Here is a 26,184-nt window from a genome sequence, read left to right as displayed (position 1 = left end):
TATTAGGGTTACAAATACTGTGGCTTTTCCTGGTGGCAGTGTGCTTAACCAGTTTAATGAATGGGGTTGATTTTTTTTTTTCCTCTCCCCACCTTTCTAATTCCAAGAACACAAGGAAATGCAGGACAGGGGAGTCTGGGCTAAATGGTCCTTATTTGCCTCAAACCCAGGAAGGCTTCAAAAAGTGCTCAGCAGTTTTTGGCTGCTGTATTTAATGCCCCGTGGAGATTTGGGAGGTTTTGTTTTCCTCTTGAAAATAAGGGCTGCAGATGTTTGCTGGAGTTCACTGGTCACTTGGTCTGGGCAATAGTGTGAGTTGAGGAGAATTAACCCATTGGAGCTGTAACCCAGCGTGTGGCCCCCTTGGCAGATATCCTGGGGTCACACCAGAGCTGGCAGCTTCCACGTGGACCTCGTGTGTTTCTGAGATTTGAATCCTGACCCTTTTCATGCCAGGCAAGAGTTTTACTTCAAACTAAGTTGTCTGTTGGTAAATAGCATCCCTGCAGAAGGCAGAATAGGTCCATGAATGAAACCTCAAGTCCATTTAAAAAGTAATTCTGTTCTAAGTTGTCTGTTGGTAAATAGCATCCCTGGCAGAAGGCGGAATAGGTCCATGAATGAAACCCCAAGTCCATTTAAAAAGTACTTCTGTGGATTTATGTACAAAAAAGTAGGTAGCACCAAAAGCAATAGTAGGGGCTCACCCTACACAGTGTGTGTTGCTTCACCCTGCTGCAAGCACCTCAGATTTGTTCCTTCACAGGTGAATATCTCCATAATGGGAATGGGCACTGATTGCCAACAGTGACTTGTGTTGCCTTTGGACACCAGGGCTTGGATGTAGGTGGAACCTGCCCTGGAGATGGCCCAGGCCTTAAGGCTGTGCAGGGAGGGGTGATGTTTTCTTGTATGAGTCTGGAGATGTTGGAGAGCAGCAGAAATGGCAGAGGAATGATGGGTTACTGTGTTGAAGGGAGGCATAAGGAAGGGCTGAGCATGGCAGAGGGCAGAGTTAGGCTGTGCTGGAGAGGCTGAGAGTGCAGGGCACATGCAAAAGGACTCTGGGAAAGGCTGGACCATGGGAATGCTTTGTGATGATTTGAGCAATTTTATTTCTGGAAGCTTCACTGTTAGGCTAAACAAGAAAACCTGCAGAATCCACTAGAAAATGTAGTGATGGTGACTAGGGTCTGGAACCTGCATTTAGCCACAGAATGGCTGCAGTTTGGGAGGTGACATCTCTGTTGTGGTCCCAGTAGAGGTGTACAGGGCTCGTGCCCAGGGTAGCTGGGTCTCTGCTGCCCATTTGGAACCCTGCAGGGTGTTGTATTTTCTTTTTGCCTTGTGCCTGGTGTAGGCAGGTCAGCACTGAAGGCCACTGATTGTCACCCACCAATTCGTGTCACTTGGGGTACTGACCAGCCATCAGGTGACACTCATTTTTTTATTTTATTTTTTGGTCAGCTAAAATCCTCACTGAAGGGAGGTTGGACCATGGTGACAGAAAGCTCTTGAAAGCTCATTATTATTTAAGTACTGTTTAGGTCCCAGGAGACAAGATTTATAATGTTTCAACTCCATGAAGTTTTGCTGCCCTCAGACCTGGGAGGATAAATGCTGTCTCTGAAAAGCCAGCCCACCATGCGCTGTGTGTATCAAGCCCAGGTTATTTAAGCAGAATCTATAGCTTTTCTGACAAGACAACAGTTGCAAGATTACATGAGCTGTGCTTGTCAGTTCAGCTCTTTAGACAAAAATAGAGGTAAGGCATTAAAAAAAAATGTGGAACATTTTTTGTGTGTACGTGTTAAACCTCAACTGTTAATTCTGATGAAGGATCAGGCTGTGAGCAGATATCGGATCCCTGGTGAGAATCAAATTCTGGAGCCCAGAATTTTGCTGCAAAGTTTATACAGTGGGGATTCCTCTAATTACTTTCAGTGGAAATTTACCTGACAGAGCTTTCCCAGGTAACGCAAGGCATACGCAGGAGAGCCGCTCAGCCGTTGACAGAGCCTTTGATTTTGTGCCAGGTTGCAAATTAAGTCTTTTGCCAAGGTACCCGAACACTTGCTCGTCAATTGCTTATCGCTTATTCATATCGCACATCGAGTGCAGCTCGTTTCATCTGCTCGGGAAGGCAGCGCATGTTGACAAAAGTGTTGTCCAAAGTTGCTGCATTTTCTTTCCTCCCCCTGTTTGGTCAAGTAAACAAGACTATTCTCCCTGGAAAGCTGCCTTGAGTGTCTGTGCCAGCTGGAATTCTCTAATGAGCAAAGGGAAAACCCTGGTGGGTGTCGGTGGCACACGGTGCACGGAGCTATTTTGACACATGGGTGAATTCTGTCCTACATCACTGCTGCGTGAGGTGTTGCTACCAGAATCCTTCTGGATGGACTTGACAGAGCCTTGGAAGTCCATTGCAGAGTGGCCGGTGTTGACTTACTGGTTTGAATTGTGCCTATCAGATATTCAGATGGAGGTAGCTGGTGTCTCATCCTGGGCTGGCACAGGCAAGGCTGTGTGGGGATGCTGTATTTTGGCACCAACATCCTTTTCAGAGTTTGGTTGACACCAGGGATGCCATTCTGCCTGGGCCAGCATGATGCTAGTGATGAGTGACACAGGGACAGGACATATCCCATGAGGGCGGTGGCAGTAGTATTTATTTATGCTCATGCTGGTTGCTTGAGGTACAGTCCCCAGGGAATGTAGTCCCACATCTACAGATAAATGAGGTCTTGGTGCACAGTTCCACCCATGTTGGCAAAACCTGATCCTGGGAATTGTGTCACTACAAACAGAACAAGGCAGAGGCCATTTGGCTTTTGGGGAGACTGAGGAAGAGGAGGCAGTAGAAGCATCTTGCTGAGGAAAGTAAGGAGTTAACTTCTCTTTGGTTTTGTATTAAAAAAACCCAAAACCCAAGCAACTCAAATTCAACAACTTTCCCTAATGAACTGCCCATCAGGACACAACTGGCTCCCTGTGACCTGTTTGTCTTGGGGAGTTGGAGGGCCCAGGAGACCACACGCCAGGTCAGTCCTTCAGAGCGAGACACAGAGCAGGAGCCATCACCCGGTGTGGGAGAGCCTGTAAATGACCCGGTTAGCTTAATAGTGTGGGCCATTATTCTAAAGCAGTGGGGCTGAAACCTAAATCCAAATGAAAATATAGTCAATTTGTCTATACTTTCCTGATTGAATGACTACGTAATGTCATGCAGCCCTGGCAAAGCAGGGAGCAAGCAGAGGCAATTAGAGGGGAGGGCAAAGCTCCTTTGTTTTCTTCTCTTCCCCTCCTTTCACACACTCCAGCACAGTGCCAGGACACAGGCCGAATGGAGAGTCCAGGTTCAGAGCCAGTAGTGACATCCACACCCAGTTTCTGTAGCTCCCTGTAAGGGGTCAGGATGGGAATAGAAAATCCTTGTTGATTTCTATGGGTCTAAAGGAACAAAATCTCATCTTCCTGCTGTCCCCTGCTTTGGGTCACAACCATCTCAGTAGCTGGGTGCTCTGCATTGCTCCTCCCAGGCCCAGAGCAGGCCAGACTGAAAGGCATCGTGCCAGATGATGGGTTGACTGAGGGACCAGGAGGATGAGTGGCTTGAGAACATGTCACATCCCCATGCCTTGCACCAGCCTCAGGTCACATGAAAAAATAGTTCAAAGTCTGCTAACAAGCTTTGTGTAATGTGATATTTTTGTGGTTGCTTTTCCTACTGCTTTTTGCACAGCAGAATGAGAGCATTATATGGATTAAAAACAGTGTCTTGGTGAAATGCCTGGAGTGGTCAGTGCTAATGGCTGGCCTCTGCAGGCCATCATGTCTTAAAAAAGCCATCAAGTAGTTATCCAACTCTGTGGAAGAGCTGGAGAAAGGTTTCATGAGGACAGAAGCACCACAAGAACAAGCTCCCTCATCCCTTTGGAGCACTGCTCTCTGTTGTCACCTTTGTAAAGGAAGGATTGACAGAGTGACTCCTGGAGTCCCTGGGTTTGGTTGAAGGATTAGGCCAGTTTGTCTCACAAGACAGTTCTGCCACCACCTATCCAGAGCTCAGCTTTACAGATACTATTAAAGCACAGTTTGGAGGCTGCCAAATGTCTTTGGGAACCATTAAATTTCTCTGGGTTGCTACTGCTTTTAACAGGGTAAATGCTTATGGATGTTCAAGAGAACTTATTTTTCCATGGAGGAAACCACGTACTGAAACTCAACCAAACAACTAATTTCCCGATCCAAGTTCTAACATCAGCTGTGCCTGTTAGATCTGCAGCTGGGGCAAGGCAAATCTTCCAGGTTAATGTAATGAGAGAGGAAGAGTACAGAAAATCTGCAGAGGTTCTGCAAAATGAGCTGTCCCCCCTCCCTTGGATGCTGCTCCTGGGAAGGAAGGGGAAAGGCAGAGAGAAGAAAAGACTGGGAGGTTTGAAAGCTGTGGCTGGGGGAGGAACCCAACCACACTCATGGATGAAACAAAAGGGAAAGCATGAAGTAAAACACAGGCTGAAAAATGAATAGTGATGGAAAGGTCTGGGGTGAGAGGAGCTCTAAAGAGGAGGCTTGCCCCAGTATCTCGTGTGACTTACACAATCTGTTTAACAGCGATCGGTCATGTTCTTTCCCTGACACCAGCCGCAGCAGCAGCTCTGTGCTGACAGGCAGCGGGGATAAATGATTACTGACATATGCTAATCGGACAGTCTTAGACAGGACGTAAGAGGAATACATCAAGGTGGTGCAAAACACATTTCTTGGTTGAAACTCTCCAACTTGTACAAGTAAATTAGCTTCAGGAAGTCTCTGCAACTGAAGTTAAAAATCAACAGCGTGGCGCAAAAAAAAATAACCCCATCAGAATGAGGGCTGGGGTGGAGGGCTGAGAGGCTCTTTGCAGGGGTATCTATCAATGCCAGATATGATTTTGGCCATGTGAACTCCCTGCAGGGTTTCAGTGCTTTCAGACTTTCTGGTGTCTCCTTTCCATTCCCCGTGCCCAGCTCCTTTCCCTTCCTTCCCAAAATGCCCCCTAGCTCTTCACTTGAAGTTTTCCTGTAATTTCGGCCACAAACAAAGCTAACAGAATTCAAACAAGTACCCCAGAGCACAGTGGGATGAGCAGAGGAATTCAGGGAGATGTTTAGATCCCATTGCTAGAACGAGAAATCTTCACCTTGGCTCTTATTTGGATCAATTAAAGGAAGTGTCACACACATCTATAACCTGGCTAGACTCTTTGCTCAGTCGTGGGGTGAATATTGTCAATCAGGTAGCTTAGAGAGGTATCAAGAGTGCAGACTTTCTTGGAAGCTCTAACTCTTGGTGTGAAAATGCTTCTTGAAACATCTGGTATGATTGAATTACTTATGGTGAGAGCTGATAAAATGGCAGGCCACCAAAATGCCATTCTGGTTTGACTGTCCTGCTCATGTAGGGCAGTTGTGGGACTACCAGCAGAGAGCAAAGGCCATCCCCATACTACCAGGGAGATAAATAGATGCTTCTTATCTAGTGAAGCTCATAGAAATGCACACTAGTTAGAAAATAAGTCATTAAGCCCTTATCTGGGCAACTGCTGCCTGTCCTCCAGAGCTTATGGCTGCAGAAAATGTCCCACCTTGAAGTCCAGAAGGAGATGATATTTGAATACATCCAGTATGGGAGTATTTTGTGGGCTGGGTCTCGGGAAGCTCTGAGGTAAGAGCCTTGTGTATACCTTCATGATGTGGTAAGGGTGTTATCAGGGCATGCAGGCAAGGTTGGAAGTTGTCCCTGAGTTCAACCAAGTGCTCCATACCTTCTCCAAGCGGGGCAGGTGCCAGAAGGACTCCTCCTTTGCAGGTGGTGGGTGTTTTCGCAGGAATGTGGTGCGAGTTTCACGTGTTCTTTCCTTCTGTAACCAAAGGTAAACAAGAATGAGCTGAAATGGCTGCAGAGCTATAGACATCACATCGGTGTCGTGCAATGTAATGGTTCTGGGATGAAAAAGACTAAAAGTCGCTTTGGAGTGATGATCACAAGTGCCTGATCTGGGTAGTTTTTCATGTCCATGCAGCTAATATTGATATCTAAAATATACTGATGAGAAAAACATGAGCAGGTGTCAGCTCTGAGTGTCAGTTTTACACAGCATCCCAGTGAGATGACCACTGGCCACAGGAAGCCCCATGCTCTGAGCTAGAGCAATAGCTCATCGCTAGCTGTGAAAGTCACTTCCAGCACCCTCACCATGGTGGGGCTTCCTGGCTGTCCAGTGTGTGCTGCTCTCCCAAAGAATTGCAGCTTGTAGGGTTTGATAGTCCCAGCACAAGGCAGTGCAGGTACCCGGTGAATGTTCTGCCCACTGCGTGAAACCCTGGGGAATCTGCTCTGTGGTCTAGGGTGTAGGTTTGTGTGGCTTAAATTCAGTAATTGGTAGCTGCAGGCTTTGGGAACTTGATGGAGGGATCCTAGTGATTAAAAACATCAGTTATTAATAGATAAAGTAGGGATGCACTTTCCAACATCCCAGGCTTGTGTATTCATAAAATAGCTGCTAATTAAGAACACTGTATTCTTGCACTTCAACTATAAAGCATGGTTTGTGATGGCAGTAAGCCCATTGAAATTGGTCATTACCATATTAGCTCGACTCTTCTTTGAGCCATTAACTAATAAAACAGTCATTGGCTGCTTTTAAATGTTATTATAATATTGGTGTGTTTAACAGCCCAGCGTTGCACTCCAACAACTGCTGTGGGTGCTGGCATCAACCACACACCACGGCAGGATCAGAGCTGGGGCTGGTCCTTTGAACATTTGTGGGCTGTTCCATTGTTTTGTTCACTGTCAGAGGTAACCTGAGCGGAGCTGATGCTGCCCAAAGGACAGTCTGCAGGGCTCCTGGCACGAGGCTGACATAAATACCAAAGATAATTTGAAACTTAATTCTTTGTTACAGCAGGGTGTTTTATTATTGTGACGATGCAAAAAGAACTAGAGCCTCCTTTTTAATGGATTCTAGGAGTTTTGCTGGGTGACCTGTGATGTGAGGCACAATGATGCAGGCAGGTGGTTGATGATAGCTCAAAGGTGTCTCTGTGGTACAAGCATCTAAGCTTTTGAAAGGCCTTGGCCAAAGCACTGCTGCCCTGGAGAACTTGCTCACCTCCGGTGTATATTTTCAGATACAAAAATATGTTAAAAAAAAAAAACCAAAACCAAACACCTTCCCTTTTGTCACTAGAGCACTTTCATGCACACACAGTGTGATTTGCATATCTGGTGCTCACTCCTACAGCATCACCCCACAGGACATACTCTGGCTGAAGCCAGGACTTATCTTGGCTGGGAAGCAGCTGATATTTGTTAGGCTTCACCAGCCTTCTAACAGTCAGGGAGGATGTTTCCCAGCTGAGAGCCCTTCCTATGGCTGGGAGAAGTCCATCCATCGTGGGTCAGGACAGTGGGGGGTTATGCCAGGTGCAGTGCAGTGCACAGCAAGGGAAAGCACTGCTGGAATATTATCACCTTTTTCTTTTCCGCTCGCTTGGCTGCTGTGCGGGCTCTTTGCTGCTCCATCCACAGCTCCTTGTATTTGTGTTGGAGGAGGTCATAAATGGGACTGGAAGACCTGGAAAACATTGAAAAGACAATGGTACAATCTCCAGGGTTAATGACTCTCTTAACCTCCCTGTGCTGACTCATATCTCTGCTCCTGGAAAGTGTGGACTGTGGCTCAACCTTGGACTCTACTATGGCTCCAGGAGAGTATTTTCCAGCTGGTACCTGATGGTGGTTAATGAAAGCACTGAATGGGGCAAGGTCCAGAAGCAGAGAGCTGAGCCTTTGCATTGCCACCCTGGAGCTCAGAGGAGCAGCTCTGGCTGTGACCAGCTGAAGGCAGACCTTCACAGCCCAACACAGCCGTGGCAGCTGCCTGGGAAGAATTACTGGGTGCAAAGTGTTTTGCTAAAATAAGACTGCTTTTGCTATTAAAATATCAATACTGTGATATACCAAAAAGCCGCTAACAGATGCGATGATGGATTGGGTGGGAGGAGTAGGTGCTGTCCTAAGCAATCTGACTAGGGATAAAAATGGCCTCAATGCAGATGGTCAGGTGTCTGCAGCAGAGAGGGGAGATGAACTGTTGAGCCCTGGTCTAGTGCCTCAGCTGTGCAGACCAGATGTATTTGCCCCTTGAAACAGGGTACCAGGGAGCATCCTGGCCAGGAGGAGACAGCAGCAGAGAGGAGCTGCACATGACCATGATTCTAGAAAAACAGTAAAAATAAAAGGCAGTTGCTTGCTGGCCAGTGTCCCATTCAGCTGCTCTGAGCTGACATTAACCTCACCAGCTTGTAGTGGAGCTGAAGCCTGAAAATGTTGAGCCTTGCTCCTTGCAAGTGAGGATACTTTAACTTCATCAGTCGCTGGCAGCAGCAGGGTTCTTGCCTTGAGGACAGCACATCATTTATTCTGTTGCTCCAGGCAGGGTTCTTGCCTTGAGGACAGCACATCACTTATTGCTGTGCTTGTGCTGCTATTCTCTTCCTCCTCAAGCAAACGCTTGAGGGTGATGGAGGCCCTTGAGCTTAAGTTTTGTTGGTCCTTGGCCTTGCACGTCTTGCTGGGGAGGAATCTTTCCCATCTCAGCAGCAACCAGTGACGGTGTGGAGCCATCAGCCCCAGCTCTGCTCCCACCTGTAGCCCTCAGTGCCTTCAGCTGCAGCTCCCATAGCAGAAAGGCAGCACTTTCCCTGCCTGTTTGGACCAACTGCAAGACACTGGGGACCTGGCCTCACTGCTGGGCCACCAGCTCCACCAGAAGGTGGTTTTCTGCAGAGAAAGCCCATTTGCCATGGAGTGAGCTGGTGCTTTGAGGCTTTTGGCAGGAGTGGGTCCCAAATCAGTAGAAGAAAGCTTTTAGCAGTCTGGAGAATCTTTGACGATCACGGAGGGCGCCAGCAGCGTGTATGCAAATAGTAACTCTTCTGTTTCTTCTTCCTTCACCCCTGTGGTGACTTTTATTACTTAATTATTGCACACCACATGCTTCAAAACAGCCTAATCTATGGTTGTGTTTTCTAATGATGCTAGATGTGCGAGGCAGCAATATACATCCCAAGGGGGCATTCATGTGAGAGGAGACATCCTTCTGCAGACCTCCTGTTTCATAGATCACATGCTGCAGGGCTTTTCAAGGCTTTCCTTACAAATCAGCTGGGATGCTCCAGACTGTTATCTCAAGACACCCTGTGCCAAAGGGGACAACTAACATTTACCCTTTGTCTTCCCCTCTTCTCCCCACTGCTTTCCTTCCAGTTTGGCATTTAACCCTGATGAGAGCTAGGTGTAATACAAGGGATTAGGTGTTACAAGGGATAAATGATGTGGCAAACCTGCAGTTGTGTCTTATTGTCTGGGTGAGTCTCCAGTCTCATTGCCTGGTGTAAACTTTGGTTGTCCTGGCACAAGCACATGGTGAGCCTTGCACGTGGGCTTGTTTCCTTGGCCCATGTCTCTTTGTTCTCCAAGGCAGGAGCTTTCCCAGTGTGCAGGAATAGCAGGGAGGGATGCAGGAAAACACTGAGCCTTTGTGTGTAGTGTTTGATTATTGATTTTTGTGGTAGCTGAGTGTGTTTTCACATCTCTATGGAGGTGACTTTTACCATCTCCAGTGGACCAGCCAGTTGGTGACTGATTAGTCCACAGCTGGCTTGTAAGTAAATGCTTGAAAGGACACATTTGGGTTGATGCTCTTCAGAGATCCTTCCCTGCCGTGTGATTAATCGCATTTAAGTCCTGATCCAGCAAAGTATAGAATCACGCCTGGAATAATACACGCATGAACTGCCTCTTTGAAATGGATGGGAATGACTCGTGTCCTTAGTTATACACGTAGGCTCTGGTGGGGCTGTAGGACGTGAGGCTTTGTCTGGCTCTTCCTGCCTCCTTTGGGAGTAATACTGAGAACGTGGGGAAGAGCAGGGGATATCAGGTAACACTTCTTTGACTAAAGGTACTGGAGGAATTTAAGTGAGGTGGCCTTTTTCTTTGTGGGTCAAACAGTGATCTCGCTGGAGTGGATGGGGAATTTTGGCCCCAATATCAGTGCTGCTGGGCAGTGTGACAGGATTTCTCACTTGCAGCTGGCCTTTGGGCAAATGTCCTCTCACCTTAGTGTTTGTTAAGGACAGGAAGGAACGGTTTGTGTGTTCTGTTTCCTTTTGTCACCTGCCCAGGTGTCACCCCTCTGAACTGGGAGGAAGGACAGGAAGGAACGGTTTGTGTGTTCTGTTTGCTTTTGTCACCCTGCCCAGATGTCACCCCTCTGAACTGGGAGGGTTTTGCTGTTGTCAGCTGTGGGGAGAGTGGGGGAAGCATCCGCTGAAAACACTTATTGCTGATTAAAATCCATCTTGTTCAGAGTAACTCAGATCTCCTTGTTTTGGCACAAGCACCCTGCCACAGAAAGGGAAGGGAAAGAAGTTCTAATAGGATGTAACAAATTATTTATAATTGTGGCATAAAAATAATCAGCTTCTTCCTTTTATAGTCAAATAGTTGGAGCCACTTCTAATGCTGACATTTCCTAAATATTTTAAAATTTATCTGTGCACATTTTCAAAACTATTATCCCTGAAACAGTTCCTGTCTCTTTAATAGACTCTCTCTCTAATTTACTTTCAAGAGTCAGGGTACAGACCTATTTTCAACTGAAATGACAAGCACCTGCTAACTTGGTTATACAATGTGGTGTGCTAGTCTGCCAGAAATTGCTTGCAAAAGAAGCTGCAGCCTCCTAATAGGCTATTTTACTGTGAAAACAATGTTAAAAAGTATAATAAAGTATTAACAATATTAAAATAAAACAGTGTAGGCCTTAAATGAGCTACAAACTAGCTAAATCTATTCTATTCAATATGAGCCTTCAGTGCTTTGCAGCTGATACCTCAGAGCTGGGATTTATCTAAAATGAAGGCACCAGGGACATGCAAGAGAAATGGTAATTATAATTTGCAAACATTAGGCTGACACTTTTTTTGTGTATGTGTGTATAAATTCTGACAGCTGTGATTTGTGCCGTGCCAAATAGTGCTCCACCGAGCTGGGCAGGGCTCCCTTTCTGGCAGGCCATCCTCAGAGCAGCAGCTCATTAAAACTTTGGAGAAGGAGAAGTTGCCGAAAACGGGAAGGCGTCAGAACCATCTGAGGGACTTTTGGTACACGCTTGTTGAAAGGTGTTTGAGAAGAGAGCCTTGGGTCTGACAAACTGGAATTTTAGTACGCCTCTCCGTTCACAGTGGGGCAAAATAATTGGTCATCAGTGACTACTAATTTGGTTTAGTAGCCAGAGGCGTTTTTTTTCTTCCCAGAAAATCAATGACAGTGCCGAGGTCTGTTCAACGTGATTCAGCTCAAGATGGGTCCTCATTTAGCTCTTGATGCTTCTTCCACTGGAGACAGCTATTTTGTAAAATGAAATTAAAATCTATCTATAATATTTGGCTCAGGGAGCAGCACCCGTCAATGCCATGCCGCTCTTGAGGTTTCAAGGTTGTCAGTCTCCCCTCAAACTTATTTTCAAAGGTTTATATAGCAACTGAAAAAAAGGTACTTGGCAAAAGTGGATACAAAGGACTTTGCTCAGGAAGGGGGTTTATACCAGCTTAAAAGGTGCAATCAATTTGATTGGTAAGTTCTGTTGTAAAAGGGTAAAAACTTGACTTGTGATTGCCTTTTTCTTGTATAATTCAAAAGCGCAGGGGCTTGTAAATATTTTAGTGCAAACTTCAACCCTTGGATTTTCCAGGTAGGTCTCCAGCCAGTGCAGACAGCTTCTCTTCCTGCTGCTGGTGAGGATGGGCTGTGGTGGGGAGCAGAGAGAGGGAGCAGAGGACACATACACAGGCATCGATTCCCCTGCAGCTCTGCAGCTGTTTGGGCTGTGCCAAAAACACTGCTCTGATCTCAATGGCAGCAGGATCTGGCCCTGCGTGGGTGTTTCTGCAACAGATAAATCATAGAATGGAACTTTTTATTTTTTCCCAGTTGTGATACTAAACCTGTGTGGCAACACCACTGCCTACCCTGAAACTTTAACCCTTTCTTGAAAGGTTAGTGAGGTTCCTGGGGAGTTTAATCGTGGAATCATTGAGGTTGGAAAAGACCTTTCAGAGCAAGTCCAACCAAGTCCTTGCTGATGTCCTTCCTGCTCAGATGACCTGCTTCTGTTGCACAGCCAGGATTGTCTTTGGGGTCTTCAGTCCACGGAGGAGACTGCTGCAAGGGGCACCACCTTTGTACCCCTTTCTTGTGTGCTTCACGATGTGAAGGATTTGTTTTGGGGCAGTAGTGTCCATATAGACATCTTCCCCTTGCTGGAGCAGCCAAACCAGCTCCCACCACCTCAGGCTGGTTTCTTACTGGGAACCAGTTGGGTTTTCAGCATGGAAAGTCCCACATCTGGAATGTGGGACTCCCCAGTGCAGCCAGTGCAGATTATCTTCAGCAAATAAAGCACAAACTGGGGTCTGTGATTCTGCTCGGGGCCTTGGAGCAGCAGCAAGACATTAATGCTCAGGTCCCTCTGCCCTGAAAGGGGGCTGATAGCACAGGAAAACTCTGATTACGGCTCCCTTGTACTGCTATATTGTCTCCCTTCCTCCCTCGTTACTGATGGGCTAGAGCTAGCAATCTATCTACCATTAATTTGTCTCTGTGTAGCCCAGCAGGAATCTGGGGCATGATTACAGCTCTGGCCCTCGTGCGAGAGCCAGCACGGCCCCGGCATCCCCCTGCAAACTGCCTGGCTCTGCCTTCCCTTAATTGTTCCCCTTTGGCCAGTGGACCTGTCTCTTCTAACAAGGGCAGCAAGGAGGGCCGAGGTAATTGAAGCACTTAGCCACACTCCCCAGCAATGCCTCCTGCAGCTAATTAGGAAAGAGGGCCGCTGGGCTCTTCGTTATTTCTTTTAATTGTTTGTGGGTTTTGCATAACAGTGAATGGCAGAAGAGGGATGTGCAGTTAGTGGCGAATTCTTGACTTTGAAATTTGTATAAAAGGTCACTTACAATTTGTTAGCGCTTTCACAAGAGTGAATTCAATTAGCGGTGCCGGCAGTCCCCACACGTGTGTGCTGTGTTTGTAAGGGGAGGGAGAGGTGGCAAAACAAGCAGGGTGTGAACAGAAAGGCTCTTCATTTTCCTAAGAAGCGTGTGGACTATACGGTAAAGTTATAGGCCTCTTACAGCTTTATGGTCCTCTAAATAGGTCCTGGCAATAAACCCATGCAGGGACCTGAAAGATCATTTTTAAATGATCTCCACTTGTCCTCGCTTTCCATTAACCACTGAAGAAAATAACAAGAGAAAAATTGGTAGAAAACACTCGGGGACCAATTTTTTTTGCAGTCTTTGGGCTGGAAAAACTCTCAGTTGAAATAGTGGGTCTTTCACCCGCGTGGCAGCTGCAGGATCTGTGCCATCGAAGCACTGATTACTCTGAATTTCTGAAGCTTCTTTACAGTCCTTGTAATTTGGGTGAGGATATAACAATATAAATTATTTCACTGTGGGCAGCCAATGAGGCAGTGGCTCCTTCTAAGTGTCAGAGGATCTGTTATTTTGCTCAGAGGGCTCGTATGTATAGAACAGTAAAAAGAATAAAATCCATTGTAAACACGCACTTTAAAAGATTTATCAGATGCTCATAGCTGTACTTAGGAGCACACATGGTTACAAGAGAACCAATTTGCTTTACTATTCCCTCCCAGGCCCAGAGTGAGATGTATACTTGGAACGGTCCTAAATGCACACATGGAAACACGTGTCTTGCAGTGAAGATACCAAGCCAGCTCTTACCCATTAAATACCTGGCTTCACAAGCTGGAATTTGTGTACTAGCATTGATTTTTGGGTTGGAGATATCCTTTGGCTGACTTAATTGAAGATTATTTATATTTGTCTTCAAAGCATATGTCTAGTGACTGGAAATCCACTGTTACCCTGTGAGAAACTCAGGTGGGACATGATCATGGGGCAGAGCTATTCTGCCTGGAGGTCTCAATCCACAGCTGAGAGTGAACAGTGCTCAGTCTGCAGCCATCAACAAATGCAAAACATCCTGATGAGTAAAAAAAACCAAGAAAAAAAATCCCCACAACACTGAGAAAAAAAACAACCAAACACAAATGCAAAACATCCTGATGAGTAAAAAAACCAAGAAAAAAATCCCCACAACACTGAGAAAAAACCAACCAAACGAATCAAAGAGCAAGGTCTTCCCCTTGACCTCCATCCCATGCTTGAATCTCTCTGGCTGGGTGGGAACATCACCTTGTTTGAAAGGAAAAGATGTCAATGAGGGCTGGAAAGCTTTGCTTTCACACAAAGGATTCTGTGGTTATTTTCCTCTGACTCAAGCTTTTCATTGCACACACTGTAAAAGCAGAAGTTTGCAAGCGAAAAAAGTCCATTTGTGGTAAGAAGTAGTTTCAGATGGTAAAAGTTTTGGTAGGAATTTTTTTAGCCAGCTGTAATGACTGGAGATAAATCCACAGACAACAGCCAGTCTCTGTAAGAAAGTAAATTACTTTCCTATTCAGTGTAATGCCATTGGTAATAAGGGATCTAAATCTCTATTCTTTAGATCTTTTTTTTCTTTTTCCCAGCTCTGTGGCTGATGTGCAGGACCTGAACATTATGCCAAACCATGGCTTGGCTGTTTATTTTCTCTTAATCCAAGAGCCTGAAGTAGTCAGAAACTGTTACAACTGCAGTAAGCAGCCAAACTGAAGGAGAACCAGTATCTTCACGGTGCACTTGGGACTTTTTGAAGGGGGTAACAGGTCTTTGCCCAACCAGATGCTGCAGCCTCCCGGGCACAAGGCAGCCGTATCCAGGCGGACAGGGCTGGGAGCTCTGCGGTAGCTGATGTACACACAGCGCTGTGAGCACATGTATCCAGCCTGGAACGTCTCCAGTAGAAGAAAATGATTCTTGAAATAGAAATTCTTATCGTAGCGATGTGAGAAGGGTGGCAGAAACACAAAGTGCCTTTCGCTGTGGAACTGGATAGAATATGCAATTACCTGAACTGACGGGAGTCCTATATTTTTTAACTTGGTTGCATTTTTCCGGTGCCTTCAGCCTGACAGTGGTTTCAGCCACTGTTACATTTTCCTAATTTGTTTTCTGAGTGCTTAGATATTTTTTCCTAAAACTTTTGTTTGCTCCAATCTTTTGGATTTTTGTGGCTTTGTGCTCTTGTTATTTGGTTGGCTTCCAGTGATCATGGATCCGATGTGGGTTGGCTGTAATATTGATCTTTCTCGCTTGTCTAGCTTTTCCTGGTGGGTTCTTTCCAGGAACACCCTCTGGTCTTCAGTGTCCTTTCTTTAACATCTTTGCAGCTGGTCTATAGCTGTAAATATATATTAGCTTTTTTTTTAATGACCTGAAGTCTTCTTTAAGTGTCTCAAAAATAAACCTACCAGTGCACACTCTGTGCCAAACAGATGCTGGAAACACTTCTTTGAGTGGCTTTCTAAACTTTATTTTGGCTGCATGCAAACATCATGGACACTTTGGGTGGAAACACCACTCAGAAAGGAGAAGCATGAGTGTTGAAACCTCCCTTCTCGGGGAAGGTGAAAGCTAAGGACAGAGCAGTCAGTTAAGCCAGGAAGCTGCAGGGATAGTCAAGGCAACAGCTGAGCTGCTGAAGGCCAGTGAGACCAATTGTCAATTAGGACTATTGCAAATGATATCAAGTACCTCTTTTTTTCTTTATAACTGATGTCCCTGGCCAATCCTAACAATTTGATGAAGAGAGATGGCAGTGACCAAATGCTTTAGAGAGGTGAGGCTGCTGCAGGAACATGGTGAAAGCAGCTGCAAAAGATTAAGACCAGTTTTAGAGAATGGGATGTGGAATGTTAGGAAGCGATGAAGTCAGAAGGAAAATGGGATGTAAAATTCAGGAAAGGGACAGTTGAAGTGAAGGCAGACGGTAGGGGAGACCCGGCAGGAGACGTGGGGATGACAGAGTGCCAGGGAAATCCTGCCAGCACACCCAAGGTCAGCCCAACCTACAGGCCAACTGCCAAGTGGATGGCAGCACGTCAGAGGCAGGGTTACGGCCACGCAGGGTTTGAAGGAGGTACAGGTGTAGGATGGCAGAGAATGGCACGTCTGTGAGGTCCTTGCGTCCAGGAATATGTTCTTGGACACAGTATGCAGAATTAGGGAACTTGCACTACTAAGAGGCAAATGAAAGCTGTTCTCAAAAAGCAGCCCTGGAAATGCTGGACAGTGTGTTCCTGCTGAGGATGCACTCTGCACTGCTCCTGGGGAGAAAGCTTGTGCTCGGGGCACCAACTGCGTGCTGGTGTGTTCTGGCTTCAAACTCCTTGTGTGACCTTGTGCAAATCAATATAGTCTAAAATTTAGCTGTAGACAGCATCCCTATCTTTGTGCTTACTTCTGTGTTCCAAAAGTGATCATTTAATGTCTGCTAATTTCAGTGCACAGTGAACTTCGATCAGAAAAGCTGGTTAGGATGACAAATGCAGGTCTGGACATCTATCGAGGTTTCCAAATGCACCTTGAATACCAAGTTGTATTGACACCAGTGAAGATCCTGGAGGTCTTCACGGATCCTCTGTGTCTTTACATCTTCAGTATCATCAGAACTCAGCCCACTCAGTGCCCTGCATCCCCCCCCCTTGTAAATCAGGGTTATTATTATGTAAAGAGTATGGGGGTCGGATACACCTGCTTACACCTATGGTAGCACTGTGTTGTGGGGTTCTTTTAAATGAAAGGAGGTAGAACTTGGGCCCAGGAGGACAGCAACCCTAATCCACACACGTCTTACAGCTATGTAATGTCATACACAAAGCAGGAGGATGGGATGGATTTAGCTCCTGGAGGGGAGGTATTGTCAGTGATGGGCATTTTCTTTGAAATAAAACCTGTAGACCTGTTTGTGGTGGGGCTGAGGGCTGGGGCAGGTGAAGCTGAGCGTGCGTACACCGTAACGTGGTCATTACCCCGGCGCCTGCGCTCAGCAGACACGTGCTCCTTTGCAAATTGTGGCTTGTACAAGGCAGCTCTTGTAGAGATCAGAAGCCAGAGCGGGGAATCGGGGGAGCCTGACTGGAGGATGCCCCATGGGGGAGGCTGGGACCCTACCACATCCTCGTTACCGCTGACCTTGGCACGAGCACTGCCTGCTGATGGATCGGCTACGGAGCCGGACAAGACTCTGGGGAACCACTGTATTATCTATTATCGTCCCATCAGTGCCTCCCCTGACCCCTCCCAGCTCCGAATGCCAGAGGCATCAGGGAGGGAATAAATCTCTGTCTGATACTGCCAGAGAGAAGGGAGCGAGAGCAGGAAAAAGGAGAGATGAAAAATGTCCTTTTTATGACTCTCACAACAAAGCTGGCCACATGATTCGTAGCAAACATTTCTGTGGGAAAAGGGAGGGAGAGAATGAGGGGGAATCAGCAAAAAAAAAAAAGCAGAGCTGCTTCTCTCCCCTGGAAGATGCCCGCAGGGAATTAAGAGAAGGGGTATGGGTGACCTTTGAAGGTAAATATCCCAGGAAAGGAAAGAGGCCTCAAAGCTTCAGAAAGCTCACTCCAGTGTCTGAGGCTGCCTTGTGAAATGCTCCATGCAGCACACGTCCACCCTGAGCGGAAAGCAGAGAGACACAAGCGATCTGCCGCGCTGGAGGGAACAGCAGGGCCAGGGCGTGATTAATAAGGCACTAATAGCAACCACAGCACTTGTGTTCATTTCTATTTGGGATGATCCAGGGGAGCTCGTACTTGTGAGCCTGGGGAGAACTCCTGACCTTGGTGTCTTTAGGAGACAGATGCCTTTAGCAGCGCAGCCCTGAGAAGGGGCTGGAGATACGTTGCCAGGGCTGAGAAGCCCCCTGCACGTTACTCCCTGGCAGCTGCAAGACCACAAATATGTTTTTGTGAGATCTGCTGAGCTGCCTGGGCTTATAACGCCCTGTGTTGTGGTTCCCGGGGAGGCAGCCAGCCCCGAGGCTCCGTGCTGGCCCCAGCTGCAATCCCAGCTGTGCAGAAGAGCAGGGTGCAGACTGGCAGGGGTTGCATTGGTGCTCTGGGGATTGTCCCACAGCATTGCCATCCTCAGACAGGGTGGCTGCAGCAACTTCCAGGGCGATGGGAAGGCACTTTGCTCTCTGGTCTTCTCAGCCGTGCTGTCTGTGCTGTGCCTTGGGCTGGAATGGCACACAGGGGAAGGCACTTTGCTCTCTGGTCTTCTCAGTTGTGCTGTCTGTGCTGGGCCAGAATGGCATTCACGCTCTGTTCTTGTGGAAAAACTTCACTGCACCAGAGGTGTTTATCAAAGTGGACATTTCTAAAGGCAAGCAAGAGCTTAGAGTCATGGAAAAAGACCAATGCCACCGTTTTCTTCCGTCCCCAGACAAGCGTGTGTCTTAGTTGTGAGTGCCTTCCCAATTAGCAGCACCAAGAACACAGTTGTACAGTGCTTGGAGTCCAAAAGCAGAAAACTTAAACCCATTAACAACCACGTTGTTTTTAACAGGGCAAGTCTTGCTGGACCTGGTCAGCTGTGACTAGGACCAGGCTTGGACTGGGGAGTGCTCACCGAAGCTGGTATCCTTAACTTACCAGGCATGGAAAAGTGTGTTAAATTCCCACTTTTACTGAAATTGCTGTAACAACTCCTTGGTAATCCCTGGTAATTTGATTTTGTCTATAACGTGCTTTTAAAGTAAAGGGATAAATACAATCAGTCTGCATAAAAGGTAGCTATTAAGGGGCAGGCAAGTTGTACAATAATAACTTTAAATTAAAAGCCCTTTCCCACTACTTCTGCTGTTGTGAGGTCTGCGGATTTTCCTTAAAACTTTTGAAACGTGCCTAGACTTCTTACAGGCAGCCATTTAACCTCCGTTTATGAAGAAATAAAGCAAAATTGATGTTGATTTTTGTCTACATTGGGGGATACTTTTGCCACATAAAAGCCCTTTTGCCTGCAATTTGCAGAGCAGCCCTGTCACATCGGTGAGGGCTGATACTGATAAAGATAAAGCTTTATAGCTGGGGCATTTGCAGCTAACAGCAAGCTAATGCTACATTTTCATTTTGATGCAATTAATGTTAATGTCTGCTACGAAAATTGTCATTAAATACCATTTTAAAATCCATTCAATTTGCATATGCAAAGCCCATTTACTATCACGTAAAATACACAGTGCCGTTCATCATGTCTTTTCTCTAGAATTTGTGGCTGTTATTTTTCTGGTAGTGATTATTATCCAGCCCTTAAAATGAAACCTAATGTCTGGTCCAGACCTGCACAGAGCAAGAAAACCCTCCGTGCTCCAGCAGCAGCAGTAGAGCCCCTTTCAGAGGCTTTGAGCACTTGTTTGTACTGGACTCACGCTGGCTCTTCCACATTGTGGTGCCCTCCAGCCTCCCTCGTGCTCCCGAGGAGGACAGGCAGCAGAAGGACACAGGAGTCAGCCTAAGGAAGGTGCTGATGCTCTCCCCTACAGACTCCCTGTTGCACAATTCCCCGTGAGAAATCACCACAGCAAGCAGTTGGAAGCTGGTATGAGAGGGGGACGTTACATGGGTCACTTCTAAACGCTGTACCTGTTTGAACCTTACATAGGCTGGATGCTTTATAAAAATATTTTGGAAGACGCTGAGATGCAAAAGACCTAACTCAGTGTGAAGCCTTAAACATCCTGCTGCGTTGCAAGGGATGAATGGGCAGGGTTGTGCCCTTCTAGAGGGGTTGTTGGGGAAGCAGCAGGTTCCAGCTCCCCTCCAGCCCTTGGGAGGGAGCCCAAGAAAGCAGAAGAGAGAGCAAAGAAAAGCTTTGCCTCTGTCCTGCTGTACTACCAGTTTCTGCCCAATGCAGGGAGATGAACCAACAAGTCAGAGAGAGCAGGATAAAGAACTTCAACGGATTCTTAACTGCACCAGAGTATTTCAGCCAGTGCAAACAGGTAGAAATGCTGTTGCTCTGATTTTCTGACCCTGGGAAGCCATTACTCTGGCTCACAACTCTTCATGTTTCTTTAAGTTAAAGAATTGGTATTGAACGTATATTTAAGTGGTTCTAAGCCTTTAGTGCCAGAGGTGTGATGGGGATGTGTTGTGGCATTTAGATTAGGTTTAGATATTTGTTTATCTGACACACAGGTGCAGCCAGACACAGAAGGGATGCTGTGATTGAGTTGCAGCATGTCCAGGTTTGGGAGACTTCTGTTTTGGGAACTTTGCTAGCTGAGATGTGGGGGTGATGCAGGTGTGAGTGTAGGAAGGGACCATCTCATCCTGAGAAGGGCCCCAAGCCCTTCCCCCTTACCGTGTTGGGATGCCGTAAGTGAAGTCTGCAGGTACATTAGGAGGACTTCTCTTGAAGCGACTGTATTCATCATCTTTTTGCCGAATGTCCTTGGCCTTGTAGTACAAATTATACTCATGGGCTGTGGTATAACCGGCCTTCAGAGCACCACGGTTCATGGTGATGAAGTCTCGGGGCATCTTCCGAACTGAAGTCCTGGGCTTTACTGTGTTCCAGTGGCCTATTGCTGGAGATGGGAGAAAACAGGAGAAGCAAAGAGAAAAAGATCAGGCATCTCGAGTAACTCCTGTTTGGGAAGGCAGGCTGATGGTTGTGAACTGGTCACAAGGGTGTTGAGTGGCTTGTATGCACATTGCCATGGCTTCACTGTGGAGTGGACTTTGTATCCTATCCCACTGCATTTCCTATGGGCACATCTCCTGTCTGAATGGGATGTTTCCTCACCCTCCACCCTGACTTGCTCAGCAAGTCTGATTTCACAGGGAGATTGCCCCTGAGAGCACAAAGTAGGAGCTCTAAAAGTTATGAAAGTGGCCACATCTATTACCCTTTGCAGGTGCCATGCCCCCTGCTGTTTGGGCTTCTTGTGATCCTATAAAAGTTTCCAATATGAGATAAACCTTACTAGTCACCAAGGAATTTAAGTGATATTAATGGAAGAGGGTGAATGTTAGAGTTCTTCAGATCCCAGCTCCATGAGAAGTATTGAAGAGCGCTGGGAAGGAGAGGAGAGTCCCTATTAGTGTTAGGACTTTGCTGCAGGTCTGTATTTTAGTGGTGGTGTTATACCTTCAGGGACTCCTCCATCTGTCCTCGGGATGTACAGCCCGTACGCAAAATCAAAGCCTGGCAGGGTGTAGCAGTTTCTCTGGGGCCTCCCCAGTTCTGGCTGCAAAAGAGTGAAGTTAAAGGAGAAGTGTAAGAATCTTTCCTGACAAGTTAAAGCTCCTGAAAATAAAAATTTATAACAGAACGTGGCACAAGAATCAGGACTGGTTTTAGCTCCACTTGGCACGGGTTTGAATCCCACTGGCTGGACACAAATGAGTGTGATGGTGCAAAAGGAGGACTCACAGCCATGAGGCTTCACCAGAGCTGAAGCCTAGGGGATGCTGAACTTCACACAAGTTTTCACCTGAGTCATAAAGTGACCTAGCCTTGCTGGAAATAGGGATCCTGACTCAATATATATGGACTTGAAGCCTTGTTTAGTTAATTTCTCCTTTGGTTGGGATGCCCAGCTGTGCTGTCTGCTGGGGACACTCTGCAGTTAGTCTTAACTTTCCTTTGTTATTTCATTTCCAAGCTGTGCACCCTTCTAGGAAACTGGCACAAACTTCCCCAAGCACAAACATGTCATCACTCCCGACTGGGAATAATTAAGACACAAGGCATGCTGCAGGGGGAGGATGGGGGGGGTGAAGAAGGGGGTTCAGAGCCTGGGTTTATAGCACAGAAAAGACAACTTGAGCTCAATAACCTCATTTTTATTTAGTTTCAGAATGAACTCTTCCCCAGCTCATGTGTGTCCCAGCCCAGTGGTGTCTGTGGGATTAACTGACCTCCCCTCACCCCTTTGTCTCTACCCTCCCATCTCCATGGTGAAGTCACTGCAGGATGTGTGTGTCTTGAAACCTTATTGCTGCTTGAAAGGGAGGTGGCGGAGGAGGGAAGGGAAGAGAGCCTGGCAGCCTGGGTCTGTGTGTTCCTGCTAGGAGAAGCTGGAGCAGGGTCAGACAACAAGCCTCCTGGAGCTCTGAGGCACGTTTTGGGTGCTTTGGGACAGGTTATTTTCCATGGGAAAGGTGGTGGGGAAGGTGGGGAAGTTGTTGGTGTTGGCAGGTCTTGTTGGGAGAATAGAAGTGCTGAAATCCTGCTCTAGCGCTTCTTATGGGTGAATCATTGAACATTGGCATTGAAATGGCTGTTATTACACTCCAGAGTGAACACTCTCTGGGTCATAAGAGGCTGAAGGGTCCTAGTGAAGACAGTGAGATTGAAAATGAACCACCTCCGACTTGCTGCTATGGCAGGCTGAGGCTGTACAGCAGTTGATAAGTGACACTGCTTACTAGAACTGCTTGTATAGAAGCACCATTCTAACCCAAATTTACTTTCTGCTCCCAGCCAGTGCTGTGCAAACCATGGCCAGGGCCTTGGAGTAGCCACGGCTCTCCTGTATGCTGCCAGCCTGGCGGCCCTTTTCCAATGTGCTGTTAAATGGTACTCACCAAGCGTGGGTGATGCTGCTGAACAGCTTGAGCTGTTCTGCATCAGGCTCAGCTCAGGCAAAACTCTTGCTGAGCCAGTTTTGCCTAGGGAGGGAGGTTTAATAACCCCTGCCCAAATTAGGCTCCTTTCCAGAGGGCTCTGCATTGAGGCCTCTAGAATTTGCTCATAATTATTTAAACTTTTTTGCCATTTTTAGTGCATTCAGTTCAGCGTTTCTCAGTGCAGTTTCTCTCTATGCAACTACATAAACACTTAAAAGCACACAGAGGCTGTGGCACAGGGCTCCTCACCAGCATGTCCGGGGGTAGGATTGTGCCTGCTTGCTTGAGCCACTTGTCTGTATTGTGACAACTCTGCTCCTCTGCAGGTCCTGACCACCAGCTTTGCCAGTCTGGGATCATTGGGATCATGGGGTCTGCAAGCCTGTACAGTGCTGCTTTCAATAAATCCAGGATCTTGCTTCCCAGGTCTGGGAGGGAAGTGCTTCGTCTTGGCCCCGTTAAATCCATGCATTTGTGGTGCTATAAAGCAGGTGTGAGATTCCCATGACTCTCAGGAACACAAGTTCACCAGAAAATGAATTTTCTGGAATTGATAGGCTTGAAAACCCCACCAGGCTCCCTTGTTCTGTGTGAAGCTACAGATCTTTTGTTGCAAACAGACCTTTTTGAAAGCATCGGACTCAGCTACCCCATACAACCTGTGTGGGACACGGCTGCCTTCTCCAGCCCCCTCCTGTGACCCTCTAGCAGAGAAAGGGACTGTCCCTTGCAGATGTGTCCAGGACTGGGAAGGATGGGACAGAGTGTGGGGTTTTTAGTGCTATCACAACTAAAGTATCACACGGCAGTGCTAAACCATATGTGCATGCTGTGTGTGAGTTAGGGAGCTCGCGCAAAGCCTATAAACCAGTGCCAGGGATGATAAAGTAGCTTTCATTGCTGATCTATTTCTCCTGTGTTTACGGGCATTTGTACGCTAGTTATTTTTAGATGAGTTGTCACTGGTATCCAAGGGAAATGGTGTAACATTCCTCACGTGCATGAGAAAAGGCTTTTTCCAGGGATCGTGTTCTGACACTGGATCAGCCAAGTGAGGTCAGAAATGTGCTATGATGGCAAAGGTGTGGCAGATGGGAGAAATTTGCTGAGAAACTGAGGGAAAAGAGAGAGGTTTGTAACCTGTGGCAAAGCCGCTTCCAGACCTTTGAATGCAGAACTGTGTAGAATGGAAGAAATTCCAGGATTTAAAGATTCCCTTTGGTAGAACACCTGAAGCTAACAGAGTTGGGTATTTACTCCATTGCAAACTGAGGGTGTACTCTTTCTTTTTATGATCAGGTGGCATTTTACAGTCACTTTGCACTGAATAAATAAAGCTGAAGGTGCTGGATAATTAATTAAAAAAAAAAAATCTGGTCCAATATGTTGAACATGGAGAGAACCTGTGCCTGAAGAAAATCAATGGACTCAGAGGACTCTGGTTGCCTGCCAACATCTTTTACCCACGAAAGCAAAGAATGGGAAGGAGGTAGCAGGAATGAATCTTGCTCAGTGTAATCCAAGATTACAGCCTTTCTCATTCATAAATTAGCAAAATGCTGATGCAACCTCCTGGGCTGGTTTCATTTGTTTGTCCTGGGGCTCTGTAGGTGTGCTGTGTCATAATGCTGTGGGGAGAGCGAGCCAAAGTTGCTGCAGAGGGTCCTTTTTTCTTCCCCAGCTCCGGCACCGTTTCCTGTGTTCAGGTTTAGCCTGTCACAAAGCTGCTTGGCTGGAATACAGATCTGTCTGACAGCTGTGCCCATCAGCAGACAACTTCATTAAACCTCATTAAGATGTCATTTCTCTGCCTTATTTCCCACCTCTTGGCTCTAATTAAAACCGTCTCTCTCTGCATCCCAGGCGGTCCTAATTTTCTCTGGGTACCTTCTGCAAGTTTTCTCCCTTTACGACCTCAGTGAGAAAAATCCGGCATCTTAAATACTGTTTACCCAGCCTGTTCAGAACAGGCAACTCTAGACTTTTTCCTGAAGCATTCCCAGAGCATCCTGCAGAGATCATCGCCTCCTCCCAGGGCTGCAGAGATGTGTGCTGAGGCTTTGTTTGCGCTCTCAAACTGTCTTTAAGGACTCAGCTAATGCATTCTTTCCCCTTGGGCATGATAATTTTCATGGTTGAACCAGGTGTGTCTGAGCTGGGTTTGGAGGGTGTCACACTTGGACTTGGCCACAGCAGTGGGTGTGTTTTATCAGGGGGAATACCCTGGTTGGCTGAAGAGCAAGTGGTGTTGGGTGTATTGAGCTCCCCGGCCTTTGCCAGGTAGTTTCTGATTTCTGCAGTTCCAGGTTTGAGCCCTGGATTTGTATTTGAGTGTCTAATGGTGTTGGAAAATGTTTGCTGTGAAGGAAGAGAAAGGCTCAGAAATGGGTCTGTCTGTAAGAGGTGGGCGTGTTGAAGACGTGTAAGGAAGTACAAAACCTTTAAGGATTCCAGGTTTTGTTGCAAGACTTATTTGTGTGTCATCCCCTGGTATTTATGGCCCGTCGACACACATTGCATCAATTTTCTGAAGATGACTGAGACTGCGGGAGGGGCAGGAGACGTGTCTGTTGCAGAGAGGAACAGCGAGAGATGGAGGCATGGATTTTTAATCCCTGCATCAAGGCAGCCCTTCACTGGGAGGGGATGCTGGGCAAATCCACGAATCCTCTCTGCTCTGACTCAGCCAGGGCTGCCCCATCCCCTCCTCGATGGCTCAGCTCTGTGGACGCCTGCAAACCCTGCACTGGTGTATTTTCAGCCCGCCAGGCCCTGCTTCCTTCCCTGCCTTCTGTTCCCCTTTTCATTACACCCCCTTGTACAGTAAAGCCTCCCGTCACGCTGCCATTACTATTATTATTGCAGATTTACTGCACTTGCAGAGTGAAGTGATTGCGGTGACAAGGCCCAGCATTTTTCCCTCCTTCCCCCCGCGACAGCTTGAAATCAAGCCCTTCATTTGCATTTACATGATCTTGCTGTGCAGCTTATGAGATCGGGAGATTTATTTGCTACTTAGCTTGATGTTTGATTACACTCTAAGAAGGCAGTGAGCTACAAAGTGCAGGGATACATCAGAACTGAGCTACTGAAAGCCTCTGGGGGACAGTAACTCAACATCAGGTTTAGGTAGATGAGAAAGGGAATGTTCAGTGTTTTGAGAAAGGCAAATTTGATCAGATTTTTTTTTTTTTTTTTTTTTTTAAAGGTGGAGGGAAAAACTTACTTTCCCTCTCTCACGAAAAATGGTTAGGAAAACAAGAACGTTTAGAATAAGACACCTGAAAAATCTGGATTTGTTAACGCAGAAGAAATCCTAGCAGGGGCTGCTGGGCTGCCTGCCACTAACCGCTTGTAACTTCCACTTCCCTGATGATTATTAATAATAAGTTGGCAGTTATCTTTGAAGCTTTTCATAAACATTAAAGGTCAAAATCAAAGGAAGTTTTGCTTGATGAAGGACCACAAAACCTGGCTCTGCTTTGTGAAACTTCAAAACACGCCACTGAGCTGTAATAGTGGGGAAA

General features: G+C 46.8%; 1 protein-coding gene across 1 annotated transcript in view; it reads right to left on the bottom strand.

Moving 5' to 3' along the window:
• CFAP77 (cilia and flagella associated protein 77) overlaps nt 1-26,184 on the bottom strand; it is a 63,925-nt gene that overhangs the window by 3,970 nt on the left and 33,771 nt on the right. Inside the window, exons 2-5 of the mRNA XM_014942792.1 lie at nt 21,174-21,273; nt 20,385-20,610; nt 7,519-7,621; nt 5,807-5,902 (exon numbers count right to left, since the gene is read on the bottom strand). Coding sequence (XP_014798278.1) covers nt 5,807-5,902; nt 7,519-7,621; nt 20,385-20,610; nt 21,174-21,273 — 525 coding nt within the window. The remainder of the gene's footprint in view (nt 1-5,806; nt 5,903-7,518; nt 7,622-20,384; nt 20,611-21,173; nt 21,274-26,184) is intronic.

Source organism: Calidris pugnax, unplaced genomic scaffold (assembly GCF_001431845.1).
Source record: "Calidris pugnax isolate Ruff unplaced genomic scaffold, ASM143184v1 scaffold102, whole genome shotgun sequence".
NCBI classification, from domain to species: Eukaryota; Metazoa; Chordata; class Aves; order Charadriiformes; family Scolopacidae; genus Calidris; species Calidris pugnax.
Note: the sequence above shows the minus strand (reverse complement) of the source record. Positions and strands in the feature narration are given on the sequence as shown.